Below are 17027 nucleotides of genomic sequence, written 5' to 3'. Positions count from 1 at the left end.
CATTTTTTTTTTTGTAGGACCTTCTGTGAAACACAGATGGGTCCAAAGCAATGGATGTATTCCCTCACTTCAGCCCCAATCCCAACCTGCTCTTTTTTTCTTCTCACTGAAGGCAATAGGGAGATCATGCAGATTTTACATCCTGTCAGGCTTTAGATCTAAAGATAGAACCTTGGAAAGCCCCCTTATTTGATACGTTAAGACACTGGGACCCAGGTAGGTGACTTGCCTAAGGTCATGTCCCATAATTTCATTTGTCCCAAGTGAATTCTCTAGGCTTTCACTTTCCCCGTCCCCAACCTTTGTATCTTCTGCTTTAGAAAAAGAAGCCTGCAGTAGGGGTATAGGGCATCACAGAACAAAGGTTTGGAGCATTCCAAAATTCTGAATAACATAACAATGAGCAAGAGAGCTTCCTTTGTTATAAATGAATTCTCAGGCTTTAAAATACCTTCCAGTCAGTCAGTAAACATTTATTAAGCACCTACTATGTGCTTTTGTTGTTTAGTTATGTATGACTCTTTCTTTTGGGGGTTTTCTTGGCAAAGATACTAGAGTAGTTTTCCATTTTCTTCTCCAGCTCATTTAACAGATGAGGAAATTGAAGCAAACAGGGTTAAGTGACTTGTCCAGGGTCACACAGCTAGTAAGTGTCTAAGGCCAGATTTGAACTCAGGAAGATGAGCCTTCCTGACTATAAGCCTAGTGTACCACTGTACCACATTGCTGCCCTATGTGCTAGGAAAAGCCAGAAATAGTAGGAGTTCACAGTCTAATGGGGGGAAAACACATAAACAACTACGTACAAACAAGATATATACCAGATAAACTGGAGATAATCTCAGGGGAAACATGTTACTATGAAAGGTGAACAGAAGGGCTTCCTATAGGGAAGAGGTAGGGGGAACAAACTTTTTTAAGTGCCTACTGTAGGGGCAGCTAGGTGGTGCAGTGGATAAAGCACCGGGCCTGGATTCAGGAGGACCTGAGCTCAAATCCGGCCTCATACACTTAACAATTACTAGCTGTGTGATCCTGGGCAAGTCACTTAACCCCAATTGCCTCACAAAAACCCCAAAACAAATAAAGTGCCTATTGTGTTAAGAACTGTGCTAACCGCTTTACAATTATCTCATTTGATCCTCACAACTTTGTAATCCCCATTTTACAGATGAGAAAACTGAAGCAAGCAGGTTCAATGACTTGCCCAAGGTCACACAGCTGATAAGTGTCCGAAGTCAAATTTGAACTCAGGTCTTCCCAATTCCTGGCCCAGTGCTCTAACCATTGTTGGGACTTAGAGGAAGCCAGGAGATAAGGGATAAGGAGGGAGAGAATTTCATGTATGGGGTACAGGCAGTGAAAATGCCCAGAATTAGGGTTCACCATATGCTAAAAAATTTTAAATTCATTAAATTTTCCATTGATTAGCCAGGATTTTTCCCTATAGGAAATAATTTAATACTTAAGAAATCCATGAATTTGGTTCTATGGATTCTCCTTGTGCTGTTGCCCATTGCAGATTCTCCACACCTTTGTGTCTTTCTATAGCAAAACCAAAATAAATCATCTCCTGGTGGCAAACTCCCTTAGTATGTTTGTCTCTGCTCTAAACTAATTAATCTCTGTGCATTTATTTTTTCCTAATTTATTTATTTATTTAAGTTTTCAACCTTTGTTTAGATAAGATTTCCAATTTCAAATTTTTCTCCCTCCCTCCCTCCTCCCCTAGACAGCAGGTAATCTGATATATAACATTAAACATATTTCTGCATTAGTCATGTTATACAAGAAGAATCAGAGCAAGAAGGAAAAACCTCCAAAAAGAAAAACAACCGCTCCAAAACCAAAAGAGATATTATGGTCCAATCAGCGTCCATACTCCATAGTTTCTTTCTTTCTTTTTTTTCTGGATTTGGAGAGCTTTTTCCATCATGAGTCCTTTGGAACTTTCTTGTACCATTGGATTGGTGAGAAGAATCTAGTCTATCACAGTTGATCAACACACAATGTTGATGATACTGTGTACAATGTTCTCCTAGTTCTGCTCATCTCACTCATCAGCCCATGCAAGAGCCTCCAGGTTTCTCTGAACTCCTCCTGCTCATCGTTTCTTACAGCACAATAGTATTCCATTACATTCATATACCACAACTTGTCCAGCCATTCCCCAATTGATGGGCATCCCTTCACCTTCCAATTCCTTGCCACCACAAAAAGAACAGCTATAAATATTTTTGTACATGTGGGTCCTTTTCCCTTTTCCATGATCTCTTTGGGGAAAAGACCCAAAAGTGGTATTGCTGGTTCAAAGGGTGTGCACAGCTTTATAGCCCTTTGGGCATAATTCCAAATTGTTCTCCAGAATGGTTGGATCAGTTCACAGCTCCACCAACAATGCATTAGTGTTCCAATTTTTCCACAGCTTCTCCAACATTTATTATTTTCCTTTTTTGTCATTTTAGCCAATCTGATAGATGTCAGGTGGTACCTCAGAGTTGTTTTAATTTGCATCTCTCTAATCAATAGTGATTTAGAGCATTTTTTTCATATGGAAATAGATAGCTTTGATTTCTTCATCAGAAAACTGCCTGTTCATATCCTTTGACCATTTCTCAATTGGGGAATGACTTGGATTCTTACAAATTTGATTTAGTTCCTGATATATTTTAGAAATGAGACCTTTATCAGAAGTACTGGCCATAAAATTTTTTTCCCAGCTTTCTGCCTCCCTTCTAATTTTGGATGCATTGCTTCTGTTTGTACAAAACCTTTTTAATTTAATGTAATCAAAGTCATCCATTTTGCATTTCATAATATTCTCTATCTCTTATTTGGTCATAAACTGTTCTCCTTTCCAAAGATCTGAAAGGTAGACTATTCCTTCCTCTCCTAATTTACCTATGGTATCACCTCTTATGTCTAAATCATGTACCCATTTTGACCTTATTTTAGTATAAGGTTTAAGATGTTGGTCTATGCCTAACTTCTGCCATACTATCTTCCAGTTTTCCCAGCAGTTTTTGTCAAATACTGAGTTCCTATCCCAAAAGCTGGAGTCATTGGGTTTATCAAACACTAGTGTCATTTACCACTGTGTCTCCTGTGGCTAGCCTATTCCATTGATCCTCCACCCTATTTCTTAGCCAGTACCAGATAGTTTTGATGACTGCCGCTTTATAGTAAAGCTCCAGATTTGGTACCGCTGACCCACCTTCCTGTGCATTTTTTTTCATTATTTCCCTTGATATTCTTAACTTTTTGTTTTACCAGATGAATTTTGTTATTATTTTTTCTAGCTCTATAAAATAATTTTTAGGTAGCCTGATTGGTATGGCACTGAATAAGTAAATTAATTTACGTAGAATTGTCTCTATGCATTTATGAAGTCTTTACTTGGTACCAACTGTTGAATGCAACAAGTACTAGGGTCTGCAAAGATGAAAAAGCCCTTGCCCTCAGGAAGCTTACATTGTATCAGTAACTTTTAAGTGTTGCCAGACCCATCGCATAGTTGCAGTCTTGTTGGTTTAGTAGGATTTGCTAGGGTTTGTACTTTGGTGTCAGAGCCTCCGGGGATCCAGGTTTGATGCCAGGATGAGAATGGAGATGTTACTGAAAGGCAGATCAATCAAATGGACATCCTTAATAGCTCCTTGGTATTCCTCTCCCTAGTGTATGATTCTATAAGTTGGAGCACTGTTAATGAGAAAGGCATTAAGAAAATTAAAAGCTTCTGCTTTCAGTCTAAAAAGAAGGGAGAAAGGAAGAGCTCAGAGCATCACAAGTTGTTGTTGGGTCATTTTCAGTAGTGCCTGACTCTTTGTGACCCCATGGAGTTTTACTGTCTTTGGCAAAGATCGTAGAATGGTTTGCCATTTCCTTCCCCAGCTCGTTTTATAGATGAGGAAACTAAGGCTAAGCACAGCAGATACAAAGGAAGGTAAAAGACAGTGCCTGGAACGTGCTTTGGTCACACAAGCCAGTAGATATTAGAGGCAGGGCTTGAGTGTGGGCCTTCCTGACTCTAAAACTGGCTCTCTGTCCACCGTGTCACACTGTAGCTACTGAATGTCATTGGCTGGCAGGTTGAAAATATGCCTCCCCCAAAAAACCTTCTCTAGTGTTTGTTTTGTATAGTTAGACTTGAATATGTGTCAGTCGGCCTGTCTATTAGAATGTCATTTTCCAGAGGACGGGAACTGTTTCCTTTCTCTCTTTGTATCCCCAGTGCCCAAGTATAGTGTCAGGCATGCAGTGTTGTTTTGTGGTTCAGTTGGGTCAGATTCTGTGTGACCCCATGGATGGGATTTTCTTGGCAAAGATATTGGAGTGGTGTGTTACTTCCTTCTCTAGCGTGTCCCCACTTTACAGATGAGGAACTGAGGCAAATAGGGGTTAAGTGACTTGCCTAGGATCACATAGCTAGTAAGTGTCTCAGGTGGGATTTGAACTCAAAATCTTCATGATTCCAAGCCAGGTGCTCTACCCACGGTGCTACCTAGTAGGCACACTTTATTGATAGCTTCATACACTTCTTTATTAATTGATTGATTTAGATATAGATATAAATCTGACACCAGACAGATGTGACCTCAGGTTAATATAATTCTCAGAAGCTCTCACAATGAACTTTGCCCTTTCTTGGACCCCACTGACTTATCAGTAGTAACAGCATTTTCTTTTGAGGAAATGGTGATTAGGAAAGCCACCCATACATAGTGCCTGTCCTGGAGGGAAAAGAAAAATTTTACTTTGAATATTCTTCTTCCTTTGGACATAAGGAATGGTCCTTTCATTGAGGAATGATTGAAGGACTACACCTAATCTAAGCCTCTTTTGTACCTAGCATTTAGGAGCAGGAGAAATTTTAATATGGAGGATATATGTTCCTTTTCCATCTGTAATTCAGTTTCTGGTGATGGAGATAAAAGAAGCAGCTAGCATTTATATAGTGTTTTTAAGGTGTGCAAAGCACTTTACAAATATTATCTCATTTTTACAAAAAAATACACACAACAACCCTGAGAGGTAGGTGTTATTATTATCCCTATTTTAAAGATGGGGAAACTGAGGCAGACAACAAATAAGTGACTTGTCTAGAATCACACAGCTAGTTCATGTCTGACACCAGATTTGAACTCAGATCTTTCTCACTCTAGGGTAATTATTACATCAGTCTATTGAATTCATCCCTGAAAGGAGCATATTTCAAATAAACAGTAATGGCAAAGAGACAGAGACAGAGGATGAGAATGAGAATGAGAATGAGCTCATAGGGGCTAAGTACTTTTTTCTTACTGGGATTTTGCTTTACTAAATACTGCTTGCAATACGTAGGTTTGGAAATATTTTTGTAACAGAGGCCTTTATTGTCATAGAAATTGATCTGGGGCTATGCTAGAGCCAGCTCGAGGGTGAGAATCAACTGTTCATTTTTCAGGATGAGCCTTTACACCTTGGAAATCAACAGACACTACTGGAGCTTGATTTGTTTTGTTGGTAGAATTAAGAAAGTGATGGAGAAGATGTTAATGATGCAGATTCAACTTAAAAGTACATCATGCATATTTTTTGAAGTGGTTATTAAACATTTACCAAGGGGGCAGCTAGGTGGCGCAGTGGATAGGGCACCAGCCCTGGATTCAGGAGGACCTGAGTTCAAATCCAGCCTCAGACACTTGACACTTACTAGCTGTGTGACCCTTTGTAAGTCACTTAACCCCAATTGCCTCACCAAAAAACAAAAAACCTACACACACACTGATTTGACCTGTATACCCCACACCTCCCAAAAAATTATCCCCTAGCTCATTGACATATAGATGTGAGCTCTCTTTTCCAGTTTGCCCTATGCACTTAAAATCAGAATTACATGGGCCATGAACACCTAAAGAACTGGAGGTTAGGGATGGGAATGAAATGAGAACATTATGCATTACTGCCATTTCTGAATGAAAAGATTCCTTTGCTTTCAGGAAATCATATATCATCATGCCATCAGCACAGTAATAGATGAACAGCCCACCTGCCCTCATCCATTTGCCCTAGTACATAGTGAAATGAAGAGGTAGAATGATCACATGGACTAGCAAGTGGGGCTCTTCTCTCTGTCTCTTTCCCTCTTCCTCTCTCTGTCGCTCTTCTCTCTCTGTTTCACTGTCTCCCTCTTCCTCTCTGCCTCTTTCTTCTCTGTCTCTCTTCTCTCTTTCCCTCTTCCTCTCTGTCTCCTCTCTCTCTCTCTCTCTTATATCAAGTCGTGATTCAGCATCCACTTAGCTTGGTGTCAGGAAAAGTGATGCATGAATACCTTAGGCCCTACTGGAGGAACTACACAGCCAGGCGTGTTGAGAGTCCTGCTTTTAATGGGCAGGCAATTTCAGGAAATAATCAGAGAAGGCAGCATGGTAGACCCGGAGGCAGTTTGGGGCAGCAGAAAGAGTCCTGGCTCTCAAACCAAAGGACCCTGATGAGTTAGACTCTTACCCCTGATGCTTATTACCTGTACTACTTTGGGCAAATCACTTAACCTCTCTAGGACTACTTGTCCTCATCTGTAACATAAGGGGGTTGGATTAGATGGACTTCACAGGTCCCTTGAAAGGGACCTAGATCTCTGAATCTTGAAAGGGTTCTGAATCCGGACTCCTCGGAACAATGGGCTAGTTTCTGCCACCTCTATTTCCCGAGCCATTTGCCACATCCCCAGACCACACCTTGTGTTTTCTGGGTTCAAGTCCTTGTGTCTCATTTGCCTCATTTTAAATCTTCAGCCAACCGGGAAAGTGTTTTCTGGAAACCGGCTTAACCAGCCCATGGTCCACATGGAGCGTCTAGAACTACTCAAAAACGTCTGCCGAGACACAGCTCTGAGGAATCTCTCGCACACTGCAGTCTCAAAGTTTGTCTTAGACCGAATATTTGTCTGCGACAAACACAAGATTCTCTTCTGTCAGACTCCCAAAGTGGGCAATACTCAGTGGAAAAAAGTTCTGATCGTTTTAAATGGTATGTGAGGGGTGAAGGCTGGTTTGATTCGGGTTGGTGTGGGTATATCTGGTTTGGATATAGAAGGAGCTTAGGAACAAAAGGAAAAAGTAGAGGTGAAATCTCTTTAACTTTCCTTTATTTTGCGGGGGCAGTGAGGGTTAAGTGACTTGCCCAGGGCACACAGCTAATAAGTGTCAAGTGTCTGAAGCTAGATTTGAACTCAGGTCCTCCTGAATCCAGGTCCTGTGCTTTATTATCCACTGTACCACCTAGATGCCCTCTCTTTAACTTTCCTAAGAAACATTCTCTACTACAAGGACAGCCTTGAAGATATTTATATTTTCCCTCCTGTTTGTGTTTAAAGCCAGTTTTAACTGGTTGGATATTAATTTTAGACACTAATGTGTTATAATTGTTCTTTAAAAGGGGACATTCAAAGCTAGTTTGCCTGAGTAACACTAATAGCTGGCATCTATATGTAAAACACTTTGAAGTTTGCAAAGTGTTCTGTAGATGTTATCTCATTGCATGGGAAAACAAGATAAACCTTGACCTCAAGAAGCCTGACTGATTAGGCAGTGATCAGTTTTTTCTGCCTCGTGGGGTCTGCTAAAGTTGGCATGTGCCAGTCTCTAGGGTAGTTATGAGTCCAGCAAGCTAACCTGGCTGAACAGCTCCTTTTCTGATAACAGACTTTTCCTCCATAACCATGAGAGGTGACCTCCACCACATTCTGCTGTCTGGGTCCAAAACCAGGGCTTAGAATGAGGCGAGAACCTGCTTAGTTCTCCATCTGTGGACAGAATGTTTAAGTGTGAACAGGGGATAGGAAGGAGAGGAAGGAAACAATCACTTATTAAGCACCTACTATGTGCCAAACAGTGTGCCAAGTGCTTTACAGATAAGGAATAGGTCTGATTGCCTACCATGCATCTGCCTCATCCTCTTGACATATAAAGAGACCATACTCTTTCTGCTGACAAAAGTTAGACTTTGCTTGAGAACAAGCTAACTCGATGGAAGTACTCTAATATACCTTGCTAGTTTGTTAGCCTCTCTGTCAGTGCTCCATGAATTTGCTTGTTTAACCATCTTTTCACAAATGGTCATTATTCTGTTTTATAATTCAGGGTAATTGTTACATCAGTCCATTAAATTCATCTCTGAAAGGAGCATATTTCAAATAAAAAGTAATGATAGCCCTAGAAAAAAGAGAAACAAACACAGAAGTAGAGAATCCATTTTGTTTCTCCATCATCGAACTTATTCTATTATTTATTTTTTTAATTTTCAAAATTTTTTTATTATTTTTTTTGCAGGGCAATGAGGATTAAGTGACTTGCCCAGGGTCACACAGCTAGTACATGTCAAGTGTCTAAGGCTGGATTTGAATTGGGGTCCTCCTGAATCTAGGGCTGGTGATTTATCCACTGTACCACCTAGCTGCCCCCTATTCTATTGTTTATATAGCTTACTTTCTAATTCAAGGCAGTGTGATATAGCGGACAAAGGGCTTGCTTTGATGTCAGGAAGACTTAGGTTTCAAATCCTGCCTCTGATAGCTATGTGACCTTGGGTAAGTCATTTAACCTCCGTGCCATAGACAGCTTTTTAGGCCTCCCCTACTAAGTCTTGATTGCAGTCTGCATAGGTAAATTACTTTAAATGTCTTAGGTCATTTGCATTTTTATGTGGTACAAGAATAGAAAGTGAGAAAAATGAAAGCATTTATCCTTTCAGTCGTAAAGTTCATCATCAGTGTAAGAGATATGTTGCCTAAAAGCCTGAATGGGTATTTTGGCAGCATGTCCAATCTAGCAATCTGAAAATGAAATTGCAATGTGCGTCTAAGACAATGAGTGTATAAAAATGTCTCCCTAAGTATGCCATGGTAGCATGAGTCACTGCGTTTTGAAGAAGTAAACATCCACTTACAGGGGCAGGAGTCTTAGTTGGTGAACAAAAATAGAAGATTAATTTGCACAGAGCTGCGTAAGAGAAAAATGAATAGCTGCTTGAAATAATTCCTCATAGCATCCTGTACCTTACAAGCAAGTAAATAAGCAAGCCTATATGGGGCATCTGCCTGGAGAATTTGGACCCAGAATGGGGAAGACCTGGTTTAGAATCCTGCCTCAAACAACTCCCAGCCGGGTGTGACCCTAGGTATCACATTTCATCTCCCTATGACTTAGTTTCCCCATCTGTAAAATGAGGTGTCTTGATGGTCTGTAAAGGTCCTATCCACCTCTGAATCCATGCTACAATCATTAGAAGACAGACAGGACTGAAGACAAAGATTAGATCATCCAGGGAAGATTCACAGGCGCATATACTTGGGACTGGAGGGGACCCCATTCCAAACCCATTCATTTTACAGAGGTGGAACATTAGATTCAGAGAGTGAACCTACCTACATTCACACAGGTAGGCAATGATATTACTAGGATTCTAACCCAGGTTTTCTTACTCTAAATCTAACACTCTTTCCACATTACCAGCCCTGTCACAGGTCCTACAAGTGTTATCAACATAATACAGACCAGAAAACTAAGGCATGGGGGAATTCCAAGACTATAGCTAAGGGTGAGAGTCAGGGTAGAAACTAAGGTCTTTTTTTGTTGTTGTTGTTGTTAATTTAGGAAGTTAGGGTTAAGTGACTTGCCCAGGGTCACACAGCTAGTAAGCTGTCTGGACTGGATTTGAACTCAGGTCCTCCCGACACCATATCTGGCATTCTCTCTCCTTGTCTATGGTGAACACTAACATATTTTAAACTATAAATTGACAGGGCAGAACTAACACTGAGAAGTAACAAAGAATTGGGTAAAAACTTTTCAATAGAATTACTATAATTTATTCATATTTGGTCTCATTCCTATGTGGAATTAGAGGCAGCTTGGTGGGTACAGTGGCTAGAGCTCTGGACCTGAGTCAGGAAGACCTGAGTTAGAATCTTGACTCTCAGCTGAATGACCCTGAGCAAAAACACTTAACCTTTCTCAGCCTTATTTTCTCCATCTGTACTTCCTAGGGTTGTTGTGAGGATAAATTGAATGAATATTTATAAAGCACTTTGCAAACCTTAAAGCTCTCTAGAAATCCTAGCTCTTATTATTATGGACATTTTTAAGCTTATGTAAACATCTAATCAAGGAAGAACAAATATGGGAAGAATCTGGCTCATAGCATTCCATTTTGAAGCCAGTGTCTACACTGCCATCTTTGTCAGTATGGACTCAGAGCTGATACTGTAGCAGGTTTTTACAATTTGGGGCCAGAATAAACACTACAGAGCTTTAGAAATTGAATAGAATTTTATAACTATAGCAACTGTGTCCTCTTTAATTGTGGATTTAGCCCAGTTTAAATTCACTACCGGATCCAGACGCGTCACAACTTTTCACACTTTTCTCCCCCTTGCTTTTAAATCGACACCCCCCCACCCCGCCCCAAATTGGCTACTGGGTTATTTAAAACTTTTTCTCATCCTGTTAATTTAGGATCTATTCAGCATCACAGCTTCTGGGAGTGATACAATGACAAGATGACTAACCGGAACTCCCTAGCTAGACCTGGAGATCCGCTAGGAAAGTGATGATAGGTTAGCAAAATCCTCCAGAGGGAAAAGTGTCCAGAGAAGTCCATGAATAGAGATGCCAGGAATAACTGTCTCCCCCAGCATTCCAGAAATAACCTGGAGAACTTGTTGAGATAATCACACCCAGGGTACTTAGAACCAGCTCCATGTTGGCCCTCTGTGTGCCAATTTGAGTTATCATCTTCTACTCATACTATCCAGTGTTCTTAGGAAGCCTGTCAGGATTTTTCCTCATGCTGCAGATAAGGAAAGTGAAGACCAAGGCAGGAATTGTCCCCCTTCTCTCTCCAGAAATTGATAGATTTAAATCTCATAAGTGCCTTTAGTCTTCCTCCAAACTGGATTTGAACACAAACTGCTGAGGGGAAAGGGACAAGGGAAGTAGGGTCTTCTTTGTGGCTTGGTCACCTTTTTTTTTTTTCCATTGGAAGGAAGAGCCTTGTCTTAGCAGATCATCTCTCTCTGTTTGCTTCCCAGGAGTTTTTCCTTCCATTGAAGAGATCCCAGAAAATGTGGTCCACGATCATGAAAAAAATGGCCTGCCACGTTTGTCTTCTTTCAGTGACTCTGAAATTCAGAAACGGTAAGAGAGATGATCCCTGATGAAGGGAGAGAGATGTCAGAGTCAAATGACTGACAGTCACTTGCCCAAATACTGATAATACCAGTCTTCATTTAAAAAAATCCAGTTCCTCATTGGCCCCTCATTCAAAGCTCATTTTAATATTTTTGGGGGATAGGGGTTGTCCATGAGTAAGGAATCATCAGCCTCCTTCCCTTCCCTGATCCCTTATGAATTAAGGTATTTATTCCCTGATGAGCCAAACTTGACATGAAATTATGTAAACAATAAAAAAGATGGATGATCAGCAAAATCACAAATTGTCATTATGAGCAAAGCCAGAATGTTCAGTCTTCTAAAACCTACCATAGCAACAGTGGTTTTGATACGACAGTCCCCCACCTCCCTTTTTCTTAAACAGGTTTTAGCTATCTAAAATGTTTGCTCTCTCTATTCTACAACTTCAGAGAATTTTAACTTAACCTGTTTTTTGATACCCAAGCATTTAAAAAAATTCAGATCCTTAGGTACATTTAAAAACTCCTTAAACATTGAAGCCAAGTTTCATTTATATAATCTGTGTTAAAATAAAGCCATTTAAAAAAAAATCCTTAATAGCTCTGGTTGCAGAGCAAATCTCTGCACAGGCTTTTCCCCCACTATTTCTAACACATGTGTTGTCGGTGCTGTTATTTGTGTCTTGATAACTCCCTCCAGGTGATTTGTGGTGACAAACCAGAGCAGTCTGTGTCCACAAGTTAGACTTAGATAGATGTATCTGAAAGAAAAGGGATATGCTACATAAACATGTTCATCCTTTTTTTATAAAGCAAGCTGGAATTGTTTGTCTAGACAATACCATTTATGAAATTCATCCAAATATCTGTTCCATTTTTTCCCTGACTCAGACTTGAACAAAATCCAGTGTTATTTTTTAGGGTACCACTATCTTTTTCTTTCTTTGAGAGAGATTTAATTTTAGGGACCCAGCCTATATTCAAATCAATATTGACACTGGTTAGTTTTACTTTTAAATTGAGATTGACCCCAGTTAGAGTAATGGTTAAGGGGAGAAAAGAATTGTTAACTTTGTTGTCACTCATTTAACAGTGAGGAGCACCATTTCTTTAAATATTCCACCTTTCAAGGGACCGTATTTTTCATGGATTCTGGTCTTTTCCAGTTTATGTTGTTGTTGATCAGTCATTTTCAGTTGTGTCCAACTCTTCATGACTCTATCAGGAGTTTTCTTGGCAAAGACTGGAGTGGTTTGCCATTTTCTTCTACAGTTTATTTTACAGAAAAGGAAACTGAGGCAAACGGTGAAATGACTTGCCCAGGGTCACACAGCTAGGAGGTATCTGCAGCTAGATTTGAACTCAGTTCTTCCTGACTCCAGGCCTGCTCTCTCCACTGTGCCACCTAGCTTTCTAGTTTATGCTCTGTAGCTATGTAGAGTACAGGTTCATAAAACTAAACAACAAATATTTATCAAGTGCATTGCTATACTCTGCTAGTCATTCTAAGCTCCAAGTCTCTTTGTATTTTCTTCCTCCCTTCTCTTTTCCAGGTAGCTCAAATGATCTTATAAAATGGACAGACTTAACATAATAAACCCCTAAATCCATTCAGGACCCTTCTCTCCATATGAAAAGGAACCACATCCTTATTCCTTCTGTTCATTTTGAAACCATAAGACATGGGTTAAACAGAGTTTTCTTCATCCTGTTGGACCATTACTATAAAAATTACTCCCATTCCTGTACTAATTGACTTTTCCTTTGTTTTCTTCTTTAGCTTGAAATCATACTTCAAATTTTTTATTGTAAGAGATCCATTTGAAAGACTCATTTCTGCTTTTAAGGACAAGTTTGTACATAACCCTAGGTTTGAACCTTGGTATCGGCATGAGATTGCCCCTGGCATCATTAGAAAATATAGAAGGAATCGAACAGAAACCAGGGGTCTTCAGTTTGAGGACTTTGTACGTTACCTGGGGGACCCAAACCACAGGTGGTTAGATCTTCAGTTTGGGGACCACATCATTCACTGGGTAACTTATGTAGAGCTCTGTGCACCCTGTGAAATAAACTACAGTGTGATTGGGCACCACGAGACCTTGGAGGAAGATGCTCCATATATCCTGAAGGAAGCTGGAATTGATCATCTAGTGTCTTACCCAACAATTCCTCCAGGCATTACTGTGTACAACAAGACCAAGGTGGAACACTACTTCTTGGGAGTAAGCAAAAGAGATATACGCCGTCTATATGCACGTTTTGAAGGAGACTTTAAGCTCTTTGGGTATCAGAAGCCAGATTTTTTGCTAAACTGATGCCTGGGACCTATGAAGAGAGAAGTGTCTTCCTTAAACCGAAAAATATCCAGCTGTGTTGCTGAACCCAGAACTGGTTTCCTGAACTGCACCTTCATTTTCTAAAAGTCCCAATTGGTAACCATTGGCCAGTTGTTAGCTCTTTGGCATGTGAAATGGAATCCCTCTTGGTAGCCATCCTTTGTTTGTGCCTAGGGGGCATTTAGTGGCACCACGGTAACCAGGACACCCCTGGGCTTCCATTCCCCCCCACCCCAGAAACAACAAAAATTAGAATTTAACCTGCAAAGGGGGGAGAGAGGTTGAGGAGAGCAATACAATTTTAAGAGTGGTTTTGGGCAGCAATAGAAGAGAAAGACTTAATCTCTAATGAATTAATGGACTGTAAGTGGAATTGTCATTTGCGAGTTGCCAGTAAGGGTACCTAGAGCTGACAGGAAGAATAGAGAAGTTAACAGGCTGTGAAAATTGTAAAGACTAAAATTTGATGATAAAATTATACCTCTGGGTTTCATTTTTTTCTTTTTACTTCTATAAAAACATAGGAAAGACTCATTTTCTTTTGGTTTTTCATAGCCACATTGAAGAGTATTTAATTTCTCCCCCACCCCAACTCAGTTATGTCCAAAGAGCAGCTTCAGGAGGTTTTCTTAATGGAGAAAACACACTTTTGCAGTGATGTCCTAAATGCTGAGCCCTTGTTGGCCAAGCAGTTTACCTGATCTAGTCCAAGAATTCCAAAGTTTGTAGTGTTAGATTGCTTGAGATGAAAGGGGAAATGCAGATTCTTCCTCTTCGAAAAAAGGAATTCATTGCAGCCATTAAGGAAAACGGGATGATTTTTAAAAATCTTTCGTATTTTGAATTCTGGCTTTGCTCTGAGTTCAATAAATACCATCTTCATACTGCTTTTTAAATACCCCACCCATTAACAACCAATATTTGAATGCCCTAATCTGAACAGGGGCAGTACAGTATGGGGTGCTTGCTAGGTTCTCCTACTATTTATTCCAAGGTGCCTCTCCTGGTCCTAGGGCCTACACTGTTAGTGTACTAGGAAGGCAGGGATGTTCTTCATTGTCCTTGCCTTGAATCTCCACAAAATGCCCTAGAGTGGGACCATGGCTTCTACTTGCATTTCTAAAAGTTGTGAGTTTGAGTTCACCAGCAATAAAATCTAGCAACATTAACTTGGTTGCCGGTCCCTAGTGGGGTAAGATTGTTGTTAGCAATTTTAGCAGTAGCATAATAGACCCCTGAGGTGCAAGAGGCAATAGGCAGAGAATGACGCTCGTCTATGGGGCATCAGTCTCTCTCCAGGCATTGGAGGGGAAGGAATGGAATGTGTTCAGATCTCACCATTGCCACCACATCTAAAGAAAGGGGAAAACCCTCACAGAAGAACCATATACTACTCCACCTGAAGATGGAGTTTTAAAAAGGGGAGGGGATTCTCTCTAAGATGAAGTAACAAAATAAAGCTTGACTCCCATATTGTTGAGGTGGCAGCTTGCGCTCGCTCTCTCTCTCTCTCTCTCTCTCTCTCTCTCTCTCTCTCTCTCTCTCTCTCTCTCTCGCTCTCTCTCTCTCTCGCTCTCTCTCTCTCTCGCTCTCTCTCTCTCTCGCTCTCTCTCTCGCTCTCTCGCTCTCTTGCTCTCTCGCTCTCTTGCTCTCTTTCTCTGTCTTTCTCACTCTTTCCTTCTCTCCCTTTCCCTTCTTCCCTCCTTTCTACTTTTCTTTCTCTCCTTCCTAATTCTTTCTTTCTCTCCCCCTTTCTCTCTCTCCCTCTCCTTTCTACTTTTCTCTCCTTTCTACTTCTTTTTTCTCTCTCCTCCCTTTTTTATCTGTGTGTGTGTGTGTGTGTGTGTGTGTGTGTGTGTGTCTCCCCCACCTTTCTCCCTCCCTCCCACTTGTCACTGCAAAGACCAGTGGCAGTGGTATGGACCTGGTAGAAAGAAATCAGTAAAACCTCAGGTGCAGCATGGCCTGGAGGTTAGCTGCAAATGCTGTCTTCTTGCCTGTTTGGATGTATTTCTCGATATCTTATCTGTAACCTGCCTTTGAATAGTATTGTGTATGTGTGTGATATGCAAGGATGTCAAATGATACTAGTAATGGCAAGAGAGGTCCAGGCAGCAAATGTGTTGGATTTGGGGTCAAAGGACCTGGGTTCAAATTCTGCCCCTGTCACTACCTGTTTGATTTTGGGTAAGTCACTTGACTTCCATAGGTCCCAGTTTCCTCATGTGTAAAGTGAAGGGGTTGGACTGGGTAGTATCTGAGGTCCCTTCCAGCACCAAAGGATTCCATGATCTTTACAACCAGCCACACAGTTCATCCTGATGGCATCCTATGAAAGCAAGAATGGGCCTCATTACTCAAGAATATGAAAGAAATTTAGATTTAAAATATGTGCCAAACCTGACATGTGCTGCAGCTCAGAAAAAGATAATACAATAGCTGAACATCATCCCAGACACATCTTGACACACTAATTGGTCTAAGAGAGGAGCACTCAACTGATTTGTTAACAGGAGAGTCTAAAGCAGCAAAAGCTTCCATGCTATTGTGTAATGGGTTGGGTTTTGGGTTTTTTTTTTTTTGACAGATGCAATTACAGAGTCATAGACTTGTTAGTCCTTAGCCGATGTGTAAAGGATGTAACCCTTGAGTTATTTTTATACAAAGTCTTAGCCAAGTCCATTGTTGAAGACATTTCAGACCTAATTACTGGATCGATTACCTCTTTGCTGACTTAAAATGTAACAATGTGAATAATGTTATTGTGAATTAAGGCCTTAAGGTTAGTCCTAATAAAAACAAAAACAAAAGATAGACTTTTCTTTCTAAAATGAGTTTGGGGATGTTTCTCAATACGTTGTCTGTTACTTTAATGGAGAACACACTCCAGTGTCATGCTGTTTTAAATGCTGAGCCTTTGTTGGCCAAGCAATTGACCTGATCCAGACCAAGAATTCCTCTGGGACATGTTCCTGGTGCCATATCTGGCCATGGCAAAGCTCATCAAACCCAGGGGTTGCAGGGAATTTGCTTAGAGGAATTTGTGGCCAACTTGTGATGGGGATGGGTTTAAGGAAGACTCGTGGGCATAACTGTCTATTATGGATAAAGCACTCGGCTAAGAGCTTAATAAATGTGTGTTGTGAGAAGCAACTTAGTGTAGTGAGGGACTACAGTGGACTGGAAGTCAGGGAGACCTGAGTTCAAATCCTACCTTATTGCACACATACTAGCTAAATGACCCTGGGGAAGGTGTTTCAGTGTTTTGGTTAACTAATCTGTAAAAAGACAGAATTGACTTTACTGGTCTCTAAAGTCCCTTCTAGCTCTAAATGGATTATTTTAATGTGTGTTGGGGGAGGGCAGAGGGAGATGAGCATGGTCCTGAAGACATGTCTGGGTTTATAAAACAATAGCTGCCATTTAAAGCTTTGATCCTTATAATAACTAAGAAGCAGGTGCTATTACTGCCCCCCTCCCCCTCATCTTACAGATCATGAAACCAGCTGCAATAAGGT

The 17027-nt window shown here is 40.6% G+C and overlaps 1 protein-coding gene across 6 annotated transcripts in view; it reads left to right on the top strand.

Annotated features, from left to right (window-relative positions):
• CHST10 (carbohydrate sulfotransferase 10) overlaps positions 1-15090 on the top strand; it is a 50941-nt gene extending 35851 nt beyond the window's left edge. For all 6 annotated transcript variants that reach the window (XM_043999000.1, XM_043998998.1, XM_043998996.1 and 3 more), the window contains 3 exons: positions 6774-7008; positions 11069-11174; positions 12951-15090. In XM_043999000.1, the coding sequence (XP_043854935.1) occupies positions 6774-7008; positions 11069-11174; positions 12951-13488 (879 nt within the window). In that variant the 3' untranslated portion in view covers positions 13489-15090. The remainder of the gene's footprint in view (positions 1-6773; positions 7009-11068; positions 11175-12950) is intronic.
• The last annotated feature ends 1937 nt before the right edge of the window (positions 15091-17027 follow it).

The sequence above is a fragment of the Dromiciops gliroides genome, chromosome 3 (genome assembly GCF_019393635.1).
Source record: "Dromiciops gliroides isolate mDroGli1 chromosome 3, mDroGli1.pri, whole genome shotgun sequence".
Lineage (NCBI taxonomy): Eukaryota > Metazoa > Chordata > Mammalia > Microbiotheria > Microbiotheriidae > Dromiciops > Dromiciops gliroides.
Note: the sequence above shows the minus strand (reverse complement) of the source record. Positions and strands in the feature narration are given on the sequence as shown.